A 20980-nucleotide genomic window follows, 5' to 3' on the forward strand; every position below is an offset into this window, starting at 1 on the left:
ACGTTTATTAATTGTAGGAAATGTCGTTTTTGGTCACTGCACGTATTTTAATTTTTTTTTTTTTGTTTTTTAAGTTCACGTGGGCCACATAAAATGACGCAGTGGGCCACATTTGGCCCGCGGGCCTTGAGTTTGACACCTGTGCTCTACATCCTGCTCATCTCCTCCCACTGGAACATCTCGAGTCTTCATGTGCTGTTGGAGCGTGCTGGTCCAGCTCCACGTGTGATCTTCTCCTCTTCAGGTCTGGTGATGACACAGCACTTTTTAAAACAGAAAAAAACATTTCATGTTCTCATTTGTTCTAAACGTAGCAGCGTGCATTAAATAATACAGCAACACTGCACCAGGAGAACCTGGAGAACCCAGCTGCTCCATGGGCCCTGATGGAGTATCACCGTCCTGTCTAAAAGCCTGTACAGAACAACTAGCCCCAATATTCACGCAGATATACAACAGGTCACTGGAGCTGTCTGAAGTGCCCTCATGCTTCAAAAGCTCCACCATCATCCCGGTACCCAAAACATCCTCCATCACTCAACTGAATGACTATAGACCTGTAGCCTTAACTCCAGTTACAATGAAGATCTTCAAACGTCTGGTGCTGTCTCACCTGTAGGACGTCACACGGCACCAGCTAGATCCTCTACAATTAGCCTATAGGTCCAACAGGTCAGTGGATGATGCAGTGAACATGGGGCTGCACTTCATTCTACATCTTGACCCTATGGTCCTATGCCAGGATCCTGTTTGTAGATTTCAGCTTGGCGTTTAAGACCATCATACCAGAAATTCTCACTGAAAAACTCTCTCAGCTCATGGTATCTCCTGCCATCTCTCAGTGGATCGCTAGCTTTCTTACAGACAGGCGCCATCAGGGGAGGCTGAGAGATGTCACATCTGAAACCAGGTCATTCAGTACTGGGGCACCACAGGGATGTGTCCTGTCTCCGCTACATTTCCGCTACATTTCAATTCGATAAGCTTTATTGGCATGACCATATGCAGTTACAGTATTGCCAAAGCAGTGTTATCATTCAACATGAATAAATAATTGAAAAATATGAACTTGAACATGAATTTAAAGTTGAAGAAGTGAAAGTGAAGAAGTGAGATCACTGCCCTCCCTCCAGGACCTGTACAGCAGAAGGACCAGGAAGTGGGCAGAGAACATAACCAAGGATCCCTCACACCCAGCACACACACTCTTCAACCTCCTCTCCTCTGGCAAGCACTACAGATCCATACGCACCAAAACAACCAGACACAGGAACAGTTTTTCCTCTCTGCCATTTTCCTCATGAACCTCTCCCCAACCCCCTCCATGCTGTGTCTGCTGAGTGTTCAGGTTCACAGTAACTTAGACAGAACATTGTCTGTGTACCACTTACCTGTATGTTCATCCCGATAATGAAGGAAGAGATATTGTCTCCTACTACCCCATCAGTGTACATCAGTGTGCATCTATGCATCCTGTACACTGTTCTCTACTTGGTCTTTAGACACTTATTGTCAGGAACAGCACATGACCACCGAATTAGTCCACACACCTGCCACTCATTTACTCCCACATTCACGAATACTTAAGCTTCCCCCTCTCACTTCCGGGTTGTGAAGTATTGTTGGCATGCCACTTACCAAGCGTTATCTCTCTGTGATTGATCTCCTGTGTATTGACCTCTGCTCTCATTCCAGACCTCGTTCCCAGCCTAGCCCTCTTGTACCTCCAGCCATCTGTCTACCCGGCGTGAACTTGGGCCGTCCTGACCTCGACCACCGTACTCTTACACTTCACACACTCTACGGAGTTATTCATCTGTACGAGTACTCCACACTCACTTCACAAATAAAAACGACTGCATTCCGCAATTGGATCCGTGTCTTCCTGGTTGGATCGTTACACTTATTCTGTTTACTAAATCCTGTTATGCCATTAGTGCACACTATGTTCTCAGATTCATATGTTCACTATTGTATATAATAGCTGAATATAATATACTCATTGCACAATGTACACTTTACACTTCAAAGGGCCTATACCAGACCTGGGCAAACAACGGCCCACGGGCCACATCCGGCCCGTTGTGCGTCCCTGTCCGGCCCGCGAGAGGCCAATCATAAATGAAACAAATATCTATGTCGTGCGTGCAATACAACTGTGACGCTTTTATTTTGAAAGCGCTACGTTTGGGTTAATTCCGTATGGACGTACCTGCGTGTGTGTGTGAGCTGTGCGAGAAACACTGTAAGTGATCAGCGACAAGTTAAGGCTGAATTTATACTTTCGGGAGTGAATGTTGCACCTCGCGCGAACCTCCGCAAACGGCGGAAAATTTACGTGACGAATTTTAATTGTGCATTGTGTTCCAGGTTTGAAAAGTGCTGGAATTTAGGCTAAAGTACTTGAAAATGCTTGAAATTGTAACTGTATTTCGATTCACAACAAATAGCTGACTGAACAGCGGGGTATTCCAGAAAGCGGGTAAGTAAACTCAGAGTTAACGAAAGCTCAGGTTTTCCGTTCCAGAAACCGAGCTTAGAGAGAACCTGAGTCTTGAAATGGACCTTGAAAGTACCTTGAAATTTTTACAAGGGGCCACATGAGAAACCTGAATTGTGTCAGAGGGCCACACAAACAATAATGACGTCATCACAGTGGCTCCGCCCACCTCACGCAAACTTCCGTGAACGGCGAAGGCGTTTATATTTGCCGCATTCTGTGCAGTGTTCTCCGAAACGATGTGTGTTGGTATAAAGAAACACCCCTCAAAAACAGGGGAAGGAACATTTACCTGACCAATTTTAATGTTGCTTTTTGTTTCAGATTTGAAAAGTGCTGGAATTTAGGCTAAATACTTGAAAATGTTTGAAATTGTAACTACTTCGTTTCACAACAAATAACCATCTGAATGAACAGTTTTCTTGTATTACGTTACCTCTTGTAATTTTAGGACGAAACATGAGAGAACATGAAGACGTTAAGATTGAGCGTTTTGAAAATAAACAACCATTAAATAATGTGATGATAAAGCAAATTATTTCGGATCATGTCGAATATATGTATAAATATTTAACTTAATTAAGTTTAACGTGCAGGGAAATATTGAAATGGACCTTGAAAGTGACGTACAAGTGCTTTAATTCCACCTTATAAAGGTGTATGAACCCTGCAAACATGACTTTGTTCATTGCGCTGAAGTGCGGCGCGCGCGCGAAGTTACAAAATTCGAGAGGTGCACTACCTTGCGAATCAACAGCGCGTGACGCCCTCCGCCACCGCGATTATATAATTTTCGCTGCGCGGACCCTCGCGCCGCGTCAAGTAAACCTGGCTTAAACCTAGCTTTAAAGCACTTCTACGGCACTTTCAAGGTCCATTTCAATATTTCCCAGCTGACTCAGGTTCTCTCTAAGCTCGGTTTCTGGAACGGAAAACCGGAGCTTTCGTTAACTCTGAGTTTACTTACCCGCTTTCTGGAATACCCCGCTGTTCAGTCAGCTATTTGTTGTGAATCGAAATACAGTTACAATTTCAAGCATTTTCAAGTACTTTAGCCTAAATTCCAGCACTTTTCAAACCTGGAACACAATGCACAATTAAAATTCGTCACGTAAATTTTCCGCCGTTTGCGGAGGTTCGCGCGAGGTGCAACATTCACTCCCGAAAGTATAAATTCAGCCTTAACTTGTCGCTGATCACTTACAGTGTTTCTCGCACAGCTCACACACACACGCAGGTACGTCCACACGGAATTAACACAAACGTAGCGCTTTCAAAATAAAAGCTTCACAGTTGTATTGTACGCACGACATAGATATTTGTTTCATTTATGATTGGCCTCTCGCGGGCCGGACAGGGACGCACAACGGGCCGGATGTGGCCCGCGGGCCGTTGTTTGCCCAGGTCTGTCCTATAGGCTACTGCTTGCTGTGATGAATCCTCCATCTCTGGTTCATTGCCAGAAACCATGAGGCAAGCCGTTATTTCTTTAATTCATAAAAAGGGTAAGAGTAAATTGGATTGTAGCTCATATCGGCCTTTTTCATTGTTAAATGTTGATAGTAAAATATTTGCCAAAGTTTTAGCACTTCGATTGGAAATAGTTATACCTTCAGTAGTGTCTGACGATCAGACTGGGTTTATTAAGAATCGGTATTCATTTTACAATATACGTAGACTTTTGAACATCCTCTATCATCCCACTCCACTCGATATACCCGATGTGCTTTTGTCCTTAGATGCTGAAAAGGCATTTGATCGGGTGGAGTGGGACTACCTCTTTTATACATTGAGAAAATTTGGTTTTGGTTCAAAATTTATATCATGGATTCAGGTTTTATATTCCTCCCCTTTGGCAGCAATTCGGACAAATAATAACATATAATCTTTTTTCCATTAGGTCGCGGGACTAGGCAGGGCTGCCCCCTATCGCCTTCGTTATTTGCACTGATGGTTGAGCCTTTAGCAGTTGCAATACGGTCTGATAGTATTATTAAGGGCATACGGAGGGGTGAATCTGAGCATAAAGTATCCCTCTATGCGGACGATACCCTCTTGTATGTGTCTGAGCCACTTAGGACCTTGCCTCAAATATTGTCATTACTTGGAAGCTTTGGAAAAATATCAGGATATAAAATAAATTTGCAAAAGAGTGAACTTCTGCCGATCAATACAGCAGCCAGACTAATTACATTTGACTCCTTACCATTTAAGCTGAATAAAGATAAATTTAAGTACTTGGGTATTTGGGTTACCAATAACTACATCTCTTCAAAGCAAATTTCATTCCACTGATAGACTCTATAAAACAAGATTTCAAATACTGGCGTACATTATCGATCTCATTAGGAGGCACGATAAACACTGTTAAGATGAATATCTTGCCAAGATTTTTGTATTTGTTCCAGTGTATTCCAATATTTTTAATAAATCTTTTTTCTTACTCATAGACAAGCTAATATCAGAATTTATATGGAATGGGAAAAATGCACGCATCCGCAAAAGTATCCTGCAGCGACATCGAGAACATTGTTGACTATCGTTACCCAATTTTCAATATTATTATTGGGCAGCCAATGCCCACTCTATGTTATATTGGCTTAAATCAGATATTGATGGTCCTGAGTGGCTGTCTCTGGAGAATTTGTCATGTCAACCTGCTTCATTACATGCTTTGCTCTGCTCAACGTTCCCATCACCTCATCCAGTATGCAAATACTCTCTAAATCCAGTGGTTAAACATTCTCTTAAAATATGGGGACAGTTTAGAAGACATTTCTCACTCAATTATATTTCCGTCTATGCTCCCATAACTAAAAATCACATGTTTACTCCTTCCATTATAGATGATTCTTTTGATGCCTGGTCTTTAAAAGGTCTCAGGGTATTAAGAGATATGTATGTTGAAGGCAGTTTTGCAACTTTTCAGCATGTGAAAACCAAATTCCAAATTCCTAATGCTCACTTCTTCAAATATCTTCAACTTCGCAGTTTTGTATCGTCATCTGTTTGTAATTTCCCTTCATTACCACCTGAGTCGCTTCTAGAAACTCTTCTAGAGGTGAATCCGTATTCTAAAGGAGCCATTGGTAAAATTTATAGTATAATGAATACTTATAATATGGGGCCATTGGCTCGTGTGAAGAGGATGTGGGAAGAGGACCTGGCTATAGGAATAACTGAGGATGTCTGGCAATCTATATTGAAAAATATTCATTTATCTTCAATATGTCAAAGACATCAAGTGATCCAATTTAAAGTGGTCCATAGATTGCATTGGTCCAAAGTAAAACTGGTGAAATTTAAACGGGAGATAGATCCTCACTGTGATAGATGTGAAGTTGAGCCTGGAACTCTGTACCACATGTTTTGGCTTTGTCCAAAACTTGAAGATTTTTGGAAGGCTATATTTAGGTTTATCTCTGATATATTGGGGACAGTAATAGAGCCTGATGTTATAATCTCTATATTTGGCATTGCACCACAGTATCCTCATTAAAATCAAAATAATAAAATCCTTATAGCCTTTACTACTCTTTTAGCTCGATAACAAATACTACTTAAATGGAAAGATAAGTCCTCTCCAACTTTTAAAATGTGGTTTACTGACCTTCTATCTGACTATGGAAAAAATAAGGTATTTTATAAGAGGTTGTGCCTACAAATTCCTTGATATCTGGCAACCGGTTTTGGATCAAATTAGGGAGATGGATCCCTCGCTAATCTCATTTTCACAGGAGTAATGCACATATTTTGTATTTATTTATTTATTTTCCTCTCCTCTGTGCATATTAATACTTTATGAATCTTTTCAAATCTATATTTATATTTGTGCAACAGTTGGGGTTGTTTTGGGTGGGGGGGTTGAAATAATGACAAAAATAAAACGTGTATCATATAGTGTTTTAATGCTTAAGATGTTCAATAAAAACACTTTGATAAAAAAATAACTGTTTACACTATGAACATGACTGAGAATGAACATTTGAAAGTGCACCGTATAACTGAGGAACCTACAGTTGTGAACACCTAGTTAAGGTTAAACTGATGTTTGAACTCTGTATATGTACCTGTTGCTCTGTGACCTTTTGCTGATGGAAGCAACTGCTTGACTTAGTTTACACAAGCTTTTAAATCTATACGTTAGACGTCCCTGTCAAGTAAGGTCGTGTTTGTAGTATGACTTATTTATCCATACCAGATGAGTGAGTGTATTGTGTTTATATTATTGTGGAAGATAATAAAAGGTCTTAAACTGGAGCTGGTTTGTTCTGTCTCTGTGGAACTGCTCAGATCTACCAACCACATTAGCACAAACTCAGGAAGTGTAGTCGCTGGTGGACATTTTGTACCACAACATCGTGTGCTAGCAGACCAGGAGAGATCTTCAATGTAGGTTTCCACAAGTTTGAAGGTGCTATATGATGTATATGTGTCACGGTTCAGCTCTGGACCCCTCCTTGTGGGCGTGTTATGTTGTCTGCGTGCAGTTATGTCCATGTTTGTAGTTCCGTGGGTGTGGGTTGTTTGTGAGCGTGTTCGTAGTCTCACCTGTGCCGTTGTCTCGTGATCACTGGGGAATGTGTTAATCACCTATTTAATGTCTAAAGTCTAAAGCTCGTGACAGAAGTGAGTTACTCTGTAAGTGCTTACGCTAACGTGCTGAACTTCACTATGTGTTCAAGTAAAGTTCTATGTTTCACCACAACTGTGTCATCGTGCCTGCCTCCTCCGCATCATCACAATAGATATGCCTGTATGTGCACTATCTGTATATAATGTATGTTACTTGTATAGTACTGCTACCACTATGCACTGTATATATCGTATGTTATTGTATAGTATTGTTACTACTGTATGTCTGTTGTGTGTTGTTTAGAGAGCCAACAACTACCGGAGTCAATTTCCTTGTGTATGTACATATACTTGGCCAATAAAACTGATTCTGATTACTGCACAAGCCATTTTCATTTAGTCCCCAGACAAATATTCAGATCACTGATGAGTTTTTATCTGACCTCAGATCAGACCCATTTTATTAATAAACATCTTTGACCTTTAAGGCAAAGAATGAAAACAACAACACACACACGCCCTCACCCACTGCTTCTTCACACACACACACACACACACACACACACACACACACACACACACACACACGCACGCCTTCACCCACTGATTCTTCCAAACGCCCATGAAGGACCATTTGTGTGTGTGTGAGAGAGTGAGAGAGATAGTGAGAGAGTATATATGTGTGTTTATTACCTCTGTGTTTCCAGTGGATGAATGCCTCTATCCCGAGTATGCAGAGTATTAAAACCATCAAGATGCTGAGAACTGTGTGAACACACATAGAACAGTTAGACTGGATAGAGGGTCTGTTGGTATTTGAGTGCAGATAAAATAGAAAGTGGTTTGACCTAGGGTGTAGTGTACTGGGGAGAAACAGTGTGTAGTCTGAAGATCTGATGGTTCTTTAACTCCAGCTGTGATGGTTCCTGTAGGAGACACTTCTGGAGACGTTCTTGATGTCCATGAATGTGTCCCAGTTTCCCTCACTATACAAACAAATAACATATGAAACCAGAAACATCACAGACACAGTCACCTCTCTCCACCCTACACCAGTTCCTCAGGTAAAATATCACTCTTATACAGGTCAGTTGATAGACTTGCTGGGCCCAGGGGCATGAAGTCTTCACATGTACCAGCCTTTACTACCTCTTCAATTATTCAATCAAGCAATCACATCATCATTTAAATTAATGTCTTATTGAACAAGACAAAATACTGTAATAAAAACTGTAGCAAACACACAAATTACAGTTACGTGAAAAACAAGATAAATGATATTCTCAATTCAGTGGTCAGTTCTGTGTCTGCGGTGGTTTTTCCGTCTGTGTGCTGTTCTGGTCTGTGAGGGTCAGGGATTAAGAGTTCGGTCTCTTCACTACAAACGGATCGGGTCTCCAACTTTACGGAGATATAACGTTGTTGTTGTTTATTTACAGTCATCTCTGGACTCACAGAGTCAAACCCTGCGATCTTTTAAAACCCTCTTCATATAATCTCCTTCACCTCTATGATCTTTCTCTCTTTTCCTTTTGTCTTTTCTTTTTTGAGCTCCATTTTTATGTGTCATCTCTCTAGATCAGATGTGTGTAGTATCAGAAATGTTAAAACTCCCCCTGCCAGGGTTGCCAGGTCCTACAAAAATATCCCGCACAAAATATTTTTTAACAAAAATATTTAACTCAAATTCTAAGTCAATTTACAAAACATTTGTCAGCCTATTTAAATGACATAAAAATCTCATAAACAGTAAACATAGGTGAATCTTTGATCTCTCAGTCATTTTCACACACTCACACTGCAAAGAACCTTTTTACGACTACACATGCTTGTCATGTATATTTCAGTGGTTTACCTGAAACACGCAGAGTGAAGTATCTGTAATATTTGTGTTCACTCTCACACCTGTAGTCTCCCCCATCTTCTTCTCTCAGGTCAGTTATGAACAGAGAGAGATTTCCAGGAGAGGTTTTATTAAACCGCTGAACTCTGTCTCTGTAGCGCTCATCTCTGAACACATCGGTCCAGTTTCCACTACTCAGAGTCCTCCAGATGAGACTCTGAGGTTGTGTCTGCAGGTCAGTGCAGGAGCAGGACAGCAGGACTGAGCCTACGGTGTGACCTTTGACCTCCATGGTTGTATTGTCAGAGAGCATGCAGCCTGCAGAAAGACAGAAAGCTCCAACATTATTATCACTCAGAGGGAAAATATTGCTACTGGCTATAAGCCTCCAAATGCAGGTTATAAACAATTCAATAATTCATCTCTGTTACATGTTTAGTTGAACAGATTCAGTAGTTGTAGTCTAATACTGTTCTTAATGACATTTCTACACACACTTAGTCTAAACTAGACAGACACCATGTCACTAATGTGAACAACACTGAACTCAGAACTGAGTCTCAGTTTGTCTCTAAGAAAACAGATGAAATAACTGATCCCACCTGCAGTGATGTGGAGCACAACCAGCAGAAGACACAACCTCTCCATCCCTGTGTGTGTTCTGAGATGATACAGTTCCTCAGAACCACACCACTTAACCCCCACACACTCACGCTCTCTCACACACATGGGCACTCTCCCTTCCTCTCACGCACACACACACACACACACCACACACACACACACACACACACACACACACACACACACACACACACACACACACACACACACACACACACACACACACTCTCTCTCTCTCTCTCTCTCTCTCTCTCTCTCTCTCTCACATTTAACACAGCTAGCTGGCCAATTAAATGTACATGAACTGCATGGTTTTCTAACAATTTAGTTTGTCTCTTATAACATTCGTAAATTCCCATTTAATGACCAATGACCATTTATTTGTTCATAACAACCCTTTACAACACTGTAAATGTACATTTAACAACGAACTCTTGCTGTCCGCTTGCTTGACTCTACACTGCTGTAGCAGTTTTGCGGTGGTGGTTGGTGGTTGGGAGTTTTATTCTTAATGCTGCTTCACTTAAATTAGTTCTGCAGGGTGAGATGTCTGTGTTTGGAACATCTGTGGTCAGTGTTCATTCACACATTATAGTGGAAGAGTTATCGTGCTGTCAGACAGGATCATGTATCAGACTTTTAATCTACAGCCCAGTTCTCTGAGTGTTGTTACTAAACTAAAGTTTTTCATGACAAGAACATTGTTATAGTTACAGAAAAACTAAAAAGTACGAAAAGTACACAAGACAACTTGGAGCAAGCAGCAATAGAATCCACTTCATGTTTGAGAACATGCAGATCAAAACGAGATCTGCTACAATAACCCCTGAATACGTGTTTCAGCAGTGAAGATAAAGAGACACCACAGAGATGTCTGAAATTCACACTTACTCACACGTTAGAGTGGAGAATAGACACAAAGTTTTTAGAATTTTAGAATAATGAAAATGCTGTGTGTAGAGAACTGAATGAGTGTATTGCAATGAAAGAAATTGACTGAAAAAAACGAAATGTTGCATTTAAAAATGTAAACATTTAAAAATCATAATACTGCTGTTTTAATCCAAAGTGTCAACAGGGTTATTATTTTATGGCTTCACCTGGTGGTGACTTAGGGAAAAACATTTAGGCGTCGATGCATCATCACATCCTCATAAAATACACACTTATACCTTTAAAAAGCCAATGGTAGTGTTATTCACATACTAGTCAGAGGAATAAAATGTGTTAAAGTTCACACTAATCCCTCAGTAGACCACAGTGAGGAAGCGGTTAAGGACTTTTAGAAGTGGATTAAACAATGAACCTGCACATAAATGCACATGTATGTTCTAGGACGTCAGCTGTTAATGTATTTGAGGTGTAAATGTTTGAATTAAATACTAACACAATACATGGCAGGTATCAACTTAACATGATGTTTCATGTTAGTTACAGTAATGAAACTGATGTTATAGTTAAAGAATGATGTAAAAGTGACAGAAGGCTGCTGTTTCACTGGTTCACACTCAATAACGTTCATGAACATGGAAGAAGGACCAGTGGAATTAGGGGGATCGTCTATTGTCGCCCTCTAGTGGTGATTCAGAGATATATTTATACATACAAGACATATCGTCACATGTACGTACGTTTCTCATTTTCTATACTTCCTATCTGCCAAGTCACTTATGTGGTGACTGACCTGCTCCAGGACCACAGTGGCCATGCTCAGTCACTTGGTCTCTGGTCTACCCCGCCTACTGACCTGTTATGCCCCTCCCACCTGCTGACACTGCAGGAGTGTGGAACCTCCAGAGTTTGTCACATTTTACAATGAGCCTTTACAAACGCGCTTGATTTGAAACCTGCAAGCTGTTTTTATAGTTGCACTTTTAAACCTTTTTCATGTGTTTCTTAGTCATATATTATCATAGTTTATGTTAGGTCTGTGTGTGTGTGTGCCAATTCCTCAAGAATCAGCAGCAGAATTTCCACATCTAAATTTCAACATGTGCAACCAACATTCTCCTTTCTTGTTTAAGACCTTTTATTATCTTCCACAATAATACAAACATGATACGTTCACTCATCTGGTATGGATAAATAAGTCATACTACAAACACGACTTTACACGATAGGGACTGTCACGTAGGGCAACGCCCCCTCTCGTAGCTGTCACTCTGGGTTCCCTCATGTCCGTGTTCCCTGCCTGTTTGTCCCGCCCTGCTCGTTTATTTTGGATTCCTCGTTTGTTACCACGCCCCTGTGTCATTGTCATCACCTGTCCCTAGTTTGGTTCTGTGTATATAAGTCCCGTCATTCCCCAGTCGTGTCATCCGTGATTTTGTCTATCCATTTGTTCATGCTGTCGGTTTGTGCTTTCTGTTCACTGTATGCATCTTGCTCGTGAGTTTGTCTGTGTTCCCCCGTCGTGTTCAGTATGCCTGTGTTCCTCTGTTATTCGGACTGCCCTCCTGTGATTGACCCTGCCTGGCTAAGCGACGACGATTATGGTATTCCCTTCAATAAATCTCGCTCTTCTCAGCGATTGTGTCCGTCTCCTCGCTCCGTAGCGCGAGCTACGTTACAGGGACGCATCAAATATAGATTTAAGAGTCTATGTAAACTAAGGAAAAAACACATTTAGATGACGTTGATGTGCTATTTGTGTTTTTAAAATTGTGCTATTGTGATCGTTTGGCTTAGGCAGTTCTGTCTGAAGTAAAACACACGGCAAATATTCCAGCAAAAGTGAAATTTTTTTTTCAACATTACACAAACTTCATCACAGTCAAGCAGTTTAACCTTAACTAGGTGTTCACAACTGTAGGTTCTTCAGTTATACGGTGCACTTTCAAATGTTCATTCTCCGTCATGTTCATAGTGTAAACAGTTACCATCACACGTTTATCAGCCTCTACATCTTGCTCATCTCCTCCCACTGGAACATCTCGAGTCTTCATGTGCTGTTGGAGCGTGCTGGTCCAGCTCCACGTGTGATCTTCTCCTCTCTAATAGGAGTCTTTCAGGTCTGGTGATGACGCAGCACTTTTTAAAACAGAAGAAACATTTCACGTTCTCATTTGTTCTAAACGAAGCAGCTACTGTACAAGTGCATTAAATAATACAGCAACACGGCACCAGGAGAACCAGGAGAACCCGGCTGTTACTGCACAAGCCATTTAGTCCCCATTGGAGCAGACAAAGATTCTGATCACTGATGAGTATTTATCTGACCTCAGATTCCACTCAGAAGACCCAAAATGTACAGCAACACTTTATTAATAAACATATTTGACCTTTAAGACGAATAATGAAAGTTGTTCCATCATGGCTGAACTAAATTCAGTCCATCATGTGAGTTAACCTGACCGTCCTGACCATTAACGTCTGGATGTTTCAGTGTCCACATTCTGTCCACGTCTCTCTCCTAAAGGGAAAAATGACCAGAAAACACAGTAAGACGCCAGATGCATGTGACACATAAACATGATATTAGTACTGTATATGAAACACACACACACACACACAGACACACACACAGACACACACACACACACACACACACACACACACACACACACACACGTGTCAATTCCAGGTTCAGAAAGTAAAAGTCCTCACCAGGATTTTGCTCAGGCTTCCTGGATTGTGTTGATTGCACTAATTAGAAAATCTAGCAAGCTTGAGCAAAATCCTGGTGAGGACTTTTACTTTCTGAACCTGGAATTGACACCTCTGCGCACACACACACACACACACACACACACACACACACCCAACCACACACGCCCTCGCCCACTGCTTCTTCCTTAAAAACGCCCCAGGCGTATAAACAAAACAAACTGAGGTAAAAACCTGAAAGGGAATCAAAAGCCTAAACACCCATGAAGTGCCCAGTGTGTGTGTGTGTGTGTGTGTGTGTGTATGTGCGCCAATACGTGTGTGTGTATGAGAGAGGGGGGGGGGGGGGGGGGGGGAGTCGGTGAGAGAGAATATATATGTTTATTACCTCTGTGTTTCCAATAGATGAATACCTCTATCCCGAGTATGCAGAGTATTAAAACCATCAAGATGCTGAGAACTGTGTGAACACACATAGAACCGTTAGACTGGATAAAGAGTCTGTTGATATTTGAGTGCAGATTAAACAGAATGTGGTTTGACCTATGATGTAGCGTACTGGGGAGAAACAGTGTGTAGTCTGAAGATCTGATGGTTCTTTAACTCCAGATGTGACGGTTACTGTAGGAGACACTTCTGGAGACGTTCTTGATGTCCATGAATGTGTCCCAGTTTCCCTCGCTATACAAACAAATAACATATGAAACCAAAAACATCACAGACACAGTCACCTCTCTCCACCATACACCAGTTCCTCAGGTAATATATCACTCTTATACAGGTCAGTTGATAGACTTGCTGGGCCCAGGAGCATGAAGTCTTCACATGTACCAGTCTTTACTACCTCTTCAATTATTCAATCAAGCAATCACATAATCATTTAAATTAATGTCTTATTGAACAAGACAAAATACTGTAATAAAAACTGTAACAAACCCACAAATGTACAGATATTCTCAATTCAGTGGTCAATTGTGTGTGTCTGTGGTGGTTTTTCCGTCTGTGTGCTGTTCTGGTCTGTGCGGGTCAGGGATTAAGAGTTCGGTCTCTTCAGTACAAATTGATCGGGTCTCCAACTTTACGGAGATATAACGTTGTTGTTGTTTATTTACAGTCATCTCTGGACTCACAGAGTCAAACCCTGCGATCTTTTAAAACCCTCTTCATATAATCTCCTTCACCTCTATGATCTTTCTCTCTTTTCCTTTTGTCTTTTCTTTTATGAGCTCCATTTTTATGTGTCATCTCTCTAGATCAGATGTGTGTAGTATCAGAAATGTTAAAACTCCCCCTGCCAGGGTTGCCAGGTCCTACAAAAATATCCCGCACAAAATATTTTTTAACAAAAATATTTAACTCAAATTCTAAGTCAATTTACAAAACATTTGTCAGCCTATTTAAATGACATAAAAATCTCATAAACAGTAAACATAGGTGAATCTTTGATCTCTCAGTCATTTTCACACACTCACACTGCAAAGAACCTTTTTACGACTACACATGCTTGTCATGTATATTTCAGTGGTTTACCTGAAACACGCAGAGTGAAGTATCTGTAATATTTGTGTTCACTCTCACACCTGTAGTCTCCCCCATCTTCTTCTCTCAGGTCAGTTATGAACAGAGAGAGATTTCCAGGAGAGGTTTTATTAAACCGCTGAACTCTGTCTCTGTAGCGCTCATCTCTGAACACATCGGTCCAGTTTCCACTACTCAGAGTCCTCCAGATGAGACTCTGAGGTTGTGTCTGCAGGTCAGTGCAGGAGCAGGACAGCAGGACTGAGCCTACGGTGTGACCTTTGACCTCCATGGTTGTATTGTCAGAGAGCATGCAGCCTGCAGAAAGACAGAAAGCTCCAACATTATTATCACTCAGAGGGAAAATATTGCTACTGGCTATAAGCCTCCAAATGCAGGTTATAAACAATTCAATAATTCATCTCTGTTACATGTTTAGTTGAACAGATTCAGTAGTTGTAGTCTAATACTGTTCTTAATGACATTTCTACACACACTTAGTCTAAACTAGACAGACACCATGTCACTAATGTGAACAACACTGAACTCAGAACTGAGTCTCAGTTTGTCTCTAAGAGAACAGATGAAATAACTGATCCCACCTGCAGTGATGTGGAGCACAACCAGCAGAAGACACAACCTCTCCATCCCTGTGTGTGTTCTGAGATGATACAGTTCCTCAGAACCACACCACTTAACCCCCACACACTCACGCTCTCTCACACACATGGGCACTCTCCCTTCCTCTCACGCACACACACACACACACACACACACACACACACACACACACACACACACACACACACACACACACACACACACACACACTCTCTCTCTCTCTCTCTCTCTCTCACACATTTAACACAGCTAGCTGGCCAATTAAATGTACATGAACTGCATGGTTTTCTAACAATTTAGTTTGTCTCTTATAACATTCGTAAATTCCCATTTAATGACCAATGACCATTTATTTGTTCATAACAACCCTTTACAACACTGTAAATGTACATTTAACAACGAACTCTTGCTGTCCGCTTGCTTGACTCTACACTGCTGTAGCAGTTTTGCGGTGGTGGTTGGTGGTTGGGAGTTTTATTCTTAATGCTGCTTCACTTAAATTAGTTCTGCAGGGTGAGATGTCTGTGTTTGGAACATCTGTGGTCAGTGTTCATTCACACATTATAGTGGAAGAGTTATCGTGCTGTCAGACAGGATCATGTATCAGACTTTTAATCTACAGCCCAGTTCTCTGAGTGTTGTTACTAAACTAAAGTTTTTCATGACAAGAACATTGTTATAGTTACAGAAAAACTAAAAAGTACGAAAAGTACACAAGACAACTTGGAGCAAGCAGCAATAGAATCCACTTCATGTTTGAGAACATGCAGATCAAAACGAGATCTGCTAAAATAACCCCTGAATACGTGTTTCAGCAGTGAAGATAAAGAGACACCACAGAGATGTCTGAAATTCACACTTACTCACACGTTAGAGTGGAGAATAGACACAAAGTTTTTAGAATTTTAGAATAATGAAAATGCTGTGTGTAGAGAACTGAATGAGTGTATTGCAATGAAAGAAATTGACTGAAAAAAACGAAATGTTGCATTTAAAAATGTAAACATTTAAAAATCATAATACTGCTGTTTTAATCCAAAGTGTCAACAGGGTTATTATTTTATGGCTTCACCTGGTGGTGACTTAGGGAAAAACATTTAGGCGTCGATGCATCATCACATCCTCATAAAATACACACTTATACCTTTAAAAAGCCAATGGTAGTGTTATTCACATACTAGTCAGAGGAATAAAATGTGTTAAAGTTCACACTAATCCCTCAGTAGACCACAGTGAGGAAGCGGTTAAGGACTTTTAGAAGTGGATTAAACAATGAACCTGCACATAAATGCACATGTATGTTCTAGGACGTCAGCTGTTAATGTATTTGAGGTGTAAATGTTTGAATTAAATACTAACACAATACATGGCAGGTATCAACTTAACATGATGTTTCATGTTAGTTACAGTAATGAAACTGATGTTATAGTTAAAGAATGATGTAAAAGTGACAGAACGCTGCTGTTTCACTGGTTCACACTCAATAACGTTCATGAACATGGAAGAAGGTCCAGTGGAATTAGGGGGATCGTCTATTGTCGCCCTCTAGTGGTGATTCAGAGATATATTTATACATACAAGACATATCGTCACATGTACGTACGTTTCTCATTTTCTATACTTCCTATCTGCCAAGTCACTTATGTGGTGACTGACCTGCTCCAGGACCACAGTGGTCATGTTGAGTCACATGGTCTCTGGTCTACCCCGCCTACTGACCTGTTATGCCCCTCCCACCTGCTGAAACTGCAGGGGTGTGGAACCTCCAGAGTTTGTCACATTTTACAATGAGCCTTTACAAACGCGCTTGATTTGAAACCTGCAAGCTGTTTTTATAGTTGCACTTTTAAACCTTTTTCATGTGTTTCTTAGTCATATATTATCATAGTTTATGTTAGGTCTGTGTCTGTGTGTGTGTGTGTGTGTGCCAATTCCTCAAGAATCAGCAGCAGAATTTCCACATCTAAATTTCAACATGTGCAACCAACATTCTCCTTTCTTGTTTAAGACCTTTTATTTTCTTCCACAATAATACAAACATGATACGTGCACTCATCTGGTATGGATAAATAAGTCATACTACAAACACGACTTTACACGATAGGGACGCATCAAATATAGATTTAAGAGTCTATGTAAACTAAGGAAAAAACACATTTAGATGACGTTGATGTGCTATTTGTGTTTTTAAAATTGTGCTATTGTGATCGTTTGGCTTAGGCAGTTCTGTCTGAAGTAAAACACACGGCAAATATTCCAGCAAAAGTGAAATTTTTTTTTCAACATTACACAAACTTCATCACAGTCAAGCAGTTTAACCTTAACTAGGTGTTCACAACTGTAGGTTCTTCAGTTATACGGTGCACTTTCAAATGTTCATTCTCCGTCATGTTCATAGTGTAAACAGTTACCATCACACGTTTATCAGCCTCTACATCTTGCTCATCTCCTCCCACTGGAACATCTCGAGTCTTCATGTGCTGTTGGAGCGTACTGGTCCAGCTCCACGTGTGATCTTCTCCTCTCTAATAGGAGTCTTTCAGGTCTGGTGATGACGCAGCACTTTTTAAAACAGAAGAAACATTTCACGTTCTCATTTGTTCTAAACGAAGCAGCTACTGTACAAGTGCATTAAATAATACAGCAACACGGCACCAGGAGAACCAGGAGAACTAGGAGAACCCAGCTGTTACTGCACAAGCCATTTAGTCCCCATTGGAGCAGACAAAGATTCTGATCACTGATGAGTATTTATCTGACCTCAGATTCCACTCAGAAGACCCAAAATGTACAGCAACAATTTATTAATAAACATATTTGACCTTTAAGACGAATAATGAAAGTTGTTCCATCATGGCTGAACTAAATTCAGTCCATCATGTGAGCTAACCTGACCGTCCTGACCATTAACGTCTGGATGTTTCAGTGTCCACATTCTGTCCACGTCTCTCTCCTAAAGGGAAAAATGACCAGAAAACACAATAAGACGCCAGATGCATGTGACACATAAACATGATATTAGTACTGTATATGAAACACACACACACACACACACACACGTGTCAATTCCAGGTTCAGAAAGTAAAAGTCCTCACCAGGATTTTGCTCAGGCTTCCTGGATTGTGTTGATTGCACTAATTAGAAAATCTAGCAAGCTTGAGCAAAATCCTGGTGAGGACTTTTACTTTCTGAACCTGGAATTGACACCTCTGCGCACACACACACACACACCCAACCACACACGCCCTCGCCCACTGCTTCTTCCTTAAAAACGCCCCAGGCGTATAAACAAAACAAACTGAGGTAAAAACCTGAAAGGGAATCAAAAGCCTAAACACCCATGAAGTGCCCAGTGTGTGTGTGTGTGTGTGTGCGTGTGTATGTGCGCCAATACGTGTGTGTGTATGAGAGAGGGGGGGGGGGGGGGGGGGGGGGGAGAGTCGGTGAGAGAGAATATATGTGTTTATTACCTCTGTGTTTCCAATAGATGAATACCTCTATCCCGAGTATGCAGAGTATTAAAACCATCAAGATGCTGAGAACTGTGTGAACACACATAGAACAGTTAGACTGGATAAAGAGTCTGTTGATATTTGAGTGCAGATTAAACAGAATGTGGTTTGACCTATGATGTAGCGTACTGGGGAGAAACAGTGTGTAGTCTGAAGATCTGATGGTTCTTTAACTCCAGATGTGACGGTTACTGTAGGAGACACTTCTGGAGACGTTCTTGATGTCCATGAATGTGTCCCAGTTTCTCTCACTATACAAACAATTAACATATGAAACCAAAAACATCAGTCACCTCTCTCCACACTTCTCACACACACAAACAAACAAACACGCACATACACAAATGCAGATACACACATAATATACACGTTAGAATGTCTGTGTGGGTCAGGGATTAAGAGTTCGGTCTCTTCACTACAAACGGATCGGGTCTCCAACTTTACGGAGCTACAACGTTGTTGTTGTTTATTTACCGTCATCTCTGGACTCACAGAGTCAAACCATGCGCTCTTTTAAAAACCTCTTCATATAATCTCCTTCACCTCTGTGATCTTTCTCTCTTTTAAAAACCTCTTCATATAATCTCCTTCACCTCTGTGATCTTTCTCTCTTTTAAAAACCTCTTCATATAATCTCCTTCACCTCTGTGATCTTTCTCTCTTTTAAAAACCTCTTCAACTTCAACTTCAACTTCATTTATTTATAAAGCACTTTAAATCAAAGCTATTGGCCAAAGTGCTGTACACAACTAAAAACAAGATTTAAAAACAAGAAACAAAACAAATCATGTGTATACACATACAGCACAAAGACACACACACACAAAGAACAGTCATTAAAACAATAAAACAAAATAAGAACAAAATAAGAGCCAACATCTCAGACTGAGTTAAAAGCCAAAGAGAATAAATGTGTTTTAAGAGAGGATTTAAAAGCAGAGAGTGTTTCGGCCTGCCTGATGTACAGGGGAAGATCGTTCCACAGTTTTGGGGCGGCGACTGAAAAGGCACGATCACCTCTCAGCTTCCTCTTTGTTTTTGGGACAGCCAATAATGACAGAGCGGCAGATCTGAGTGAGCGTGAGGGGATGTATGGGTGGAGCAGGTCAGACAAATAAGGAGGGGCGAGGCCGTGAAGACATTTAAAACAAAATAGCAGAATTTTAAAATCGATCCTAAAATGAACTGGGAGCCAGTGAAGTGAGGCTAAAATCGGCGTAATATGGTCCCGTTTTTTAACGCCAACTAAAAGACGAGCAGCAGCATTTTGGACCAACTGTAATCGGGTAAGTAATGTCTTGTCCACTCCCACATAAAGTGCATTGCAGTAGTCTAAACGAGCTGTAATAAATGCATGGATTAAAATCTCAAAGTGATGCACAGAAAGAAATGGCTTCACTTTGGCCAATTGTCTTAAATGATAAAAGCTCGACTTGACAACTGATTTAATATGTGCATCAAGTTTAAGATCAGTGTCCAATTTTACACCCAGGTCAGTTGCCGTCAGTGTGAGATGTTGACTTAAAGGACCCAGATCAACGTTAATTTTGGAGGTGTTACTAGGCCCAAACAACACGTTTATTTAATAAAATTATCTTCATATAATCTCCTTCACCTCTGTGATCTTCCTCTTTTCCTTTTTTCACGACAAGAACATTGCAGGGTTGCCAACTTTTGAAGATCGCTTGGAGTGAGATTTGAACCAGGAGGAGATGGCGAGGGTAAATTGTTCGGGGGGGGGGGGGGGGGGGGGATTGGTTGGTGCCAGAGCGAACTAGTAACTCATTGAATCATAGATGTGGATCAGAGGTAAATAAACTAGTTTTTTTTTCGGCGTGATATCGGAAGTGTGGCGTGAGAGCGTGTGAAGACGGTCAAATGCGTGTGTCTCACGCTCAATGCGTGAGAGCTGGCAACCCTGCAGCATTGTTATAGTTACAGTAAAACTAAAAAGTACGAAAAGTACACAAGACAACTTGGAGCGAGCAGCACTATAGAATCCACTTCATGTTTTCGAGAACATGCAGATCAAAACTTTTGCTTAGATTCACAGGATATATAGTATTGGGTGATTTCAGTCTGAACACAGGATGCTTGCTTGCTTGCTTGCTTTTCCTCTTCATGTGACGTATGATGTTATGGCTCTTACATTTCTGCAAATGTTAAATGTTGAACCTTTAA

General features: G+C 40.9%; 2 protein-coding genes across 4 annotated transcripts in view; both read right to left on the bottom strand.

Moving 5' to 3' along the window:
• Nucleotides 1-20980, bottom strand: part of LOC143523608 (transcriptional protein SWT1-like) — a 136979-nt gene that overhangs the window by 42672 nt on the left and 73327 nt on the right. The gene's annotated exons all lie outside the window — the stretch shown is intronic.
• Nucleotides 62-15360, bottom strand: LOC143522628 (uncharacterized). 3 transcript variants are annotated; one of them, XM_077016352.1, is made up of 6 exons: nucleotides 15269-15360; nucleotides 14679-14984; nucleotides 13692-13829; nucleotides 13537-13608; nucleotides 12892-12954; nucleotides 62-263 (listed from the first exon to the last, which is right to left on the bottom strand). In XM_077016352.1, exons 1-5 carry the CDS (start codon nucleotides 15312-15314, stop codon nucleotides 12908-12910), a joined length of 609 nt encoding a protein of 202 aa, XP_076872467.1. In that variant the 5' UTR covers nucleotides 15315-15360; the 3' UTR covers nucleotides 62-263; nucleotides 12892-12907. The 3 variants fall into 3 exon arrangements, 2 of the variants coding, with proteins under 2 accessions (XP_076872467.1, XP_076872466.1); XR_013133082.1 differs by lacking the exon at nucleotides 62-263 and adding an exon at nucleotides 12265-12572 and having other exon boundaries at nucleotides 13708-13829; XM_077016351.1 differs by lacking the exon at nucleotides 62-263 and adding an exon at nucleotides 12265-12572.

The sequence above is a fragment of the Brachyhypopomus gauderio genome, chromosome 9, assembly GCF_052324685.1.
Source record: "Brachyhypopomus gauderio isolate BG-103 chromosome 9, BGAUD_0.2, whole genome shotgun sequence".
In the NCBI taxonomy this organism is placed as follows: Eukaryota; Metazoa; Chordata; class Actinopteri; order Gymnotiformes; family Hypopomidae; genus Brachyhypopomus; species Brachyhypopomus gauderio.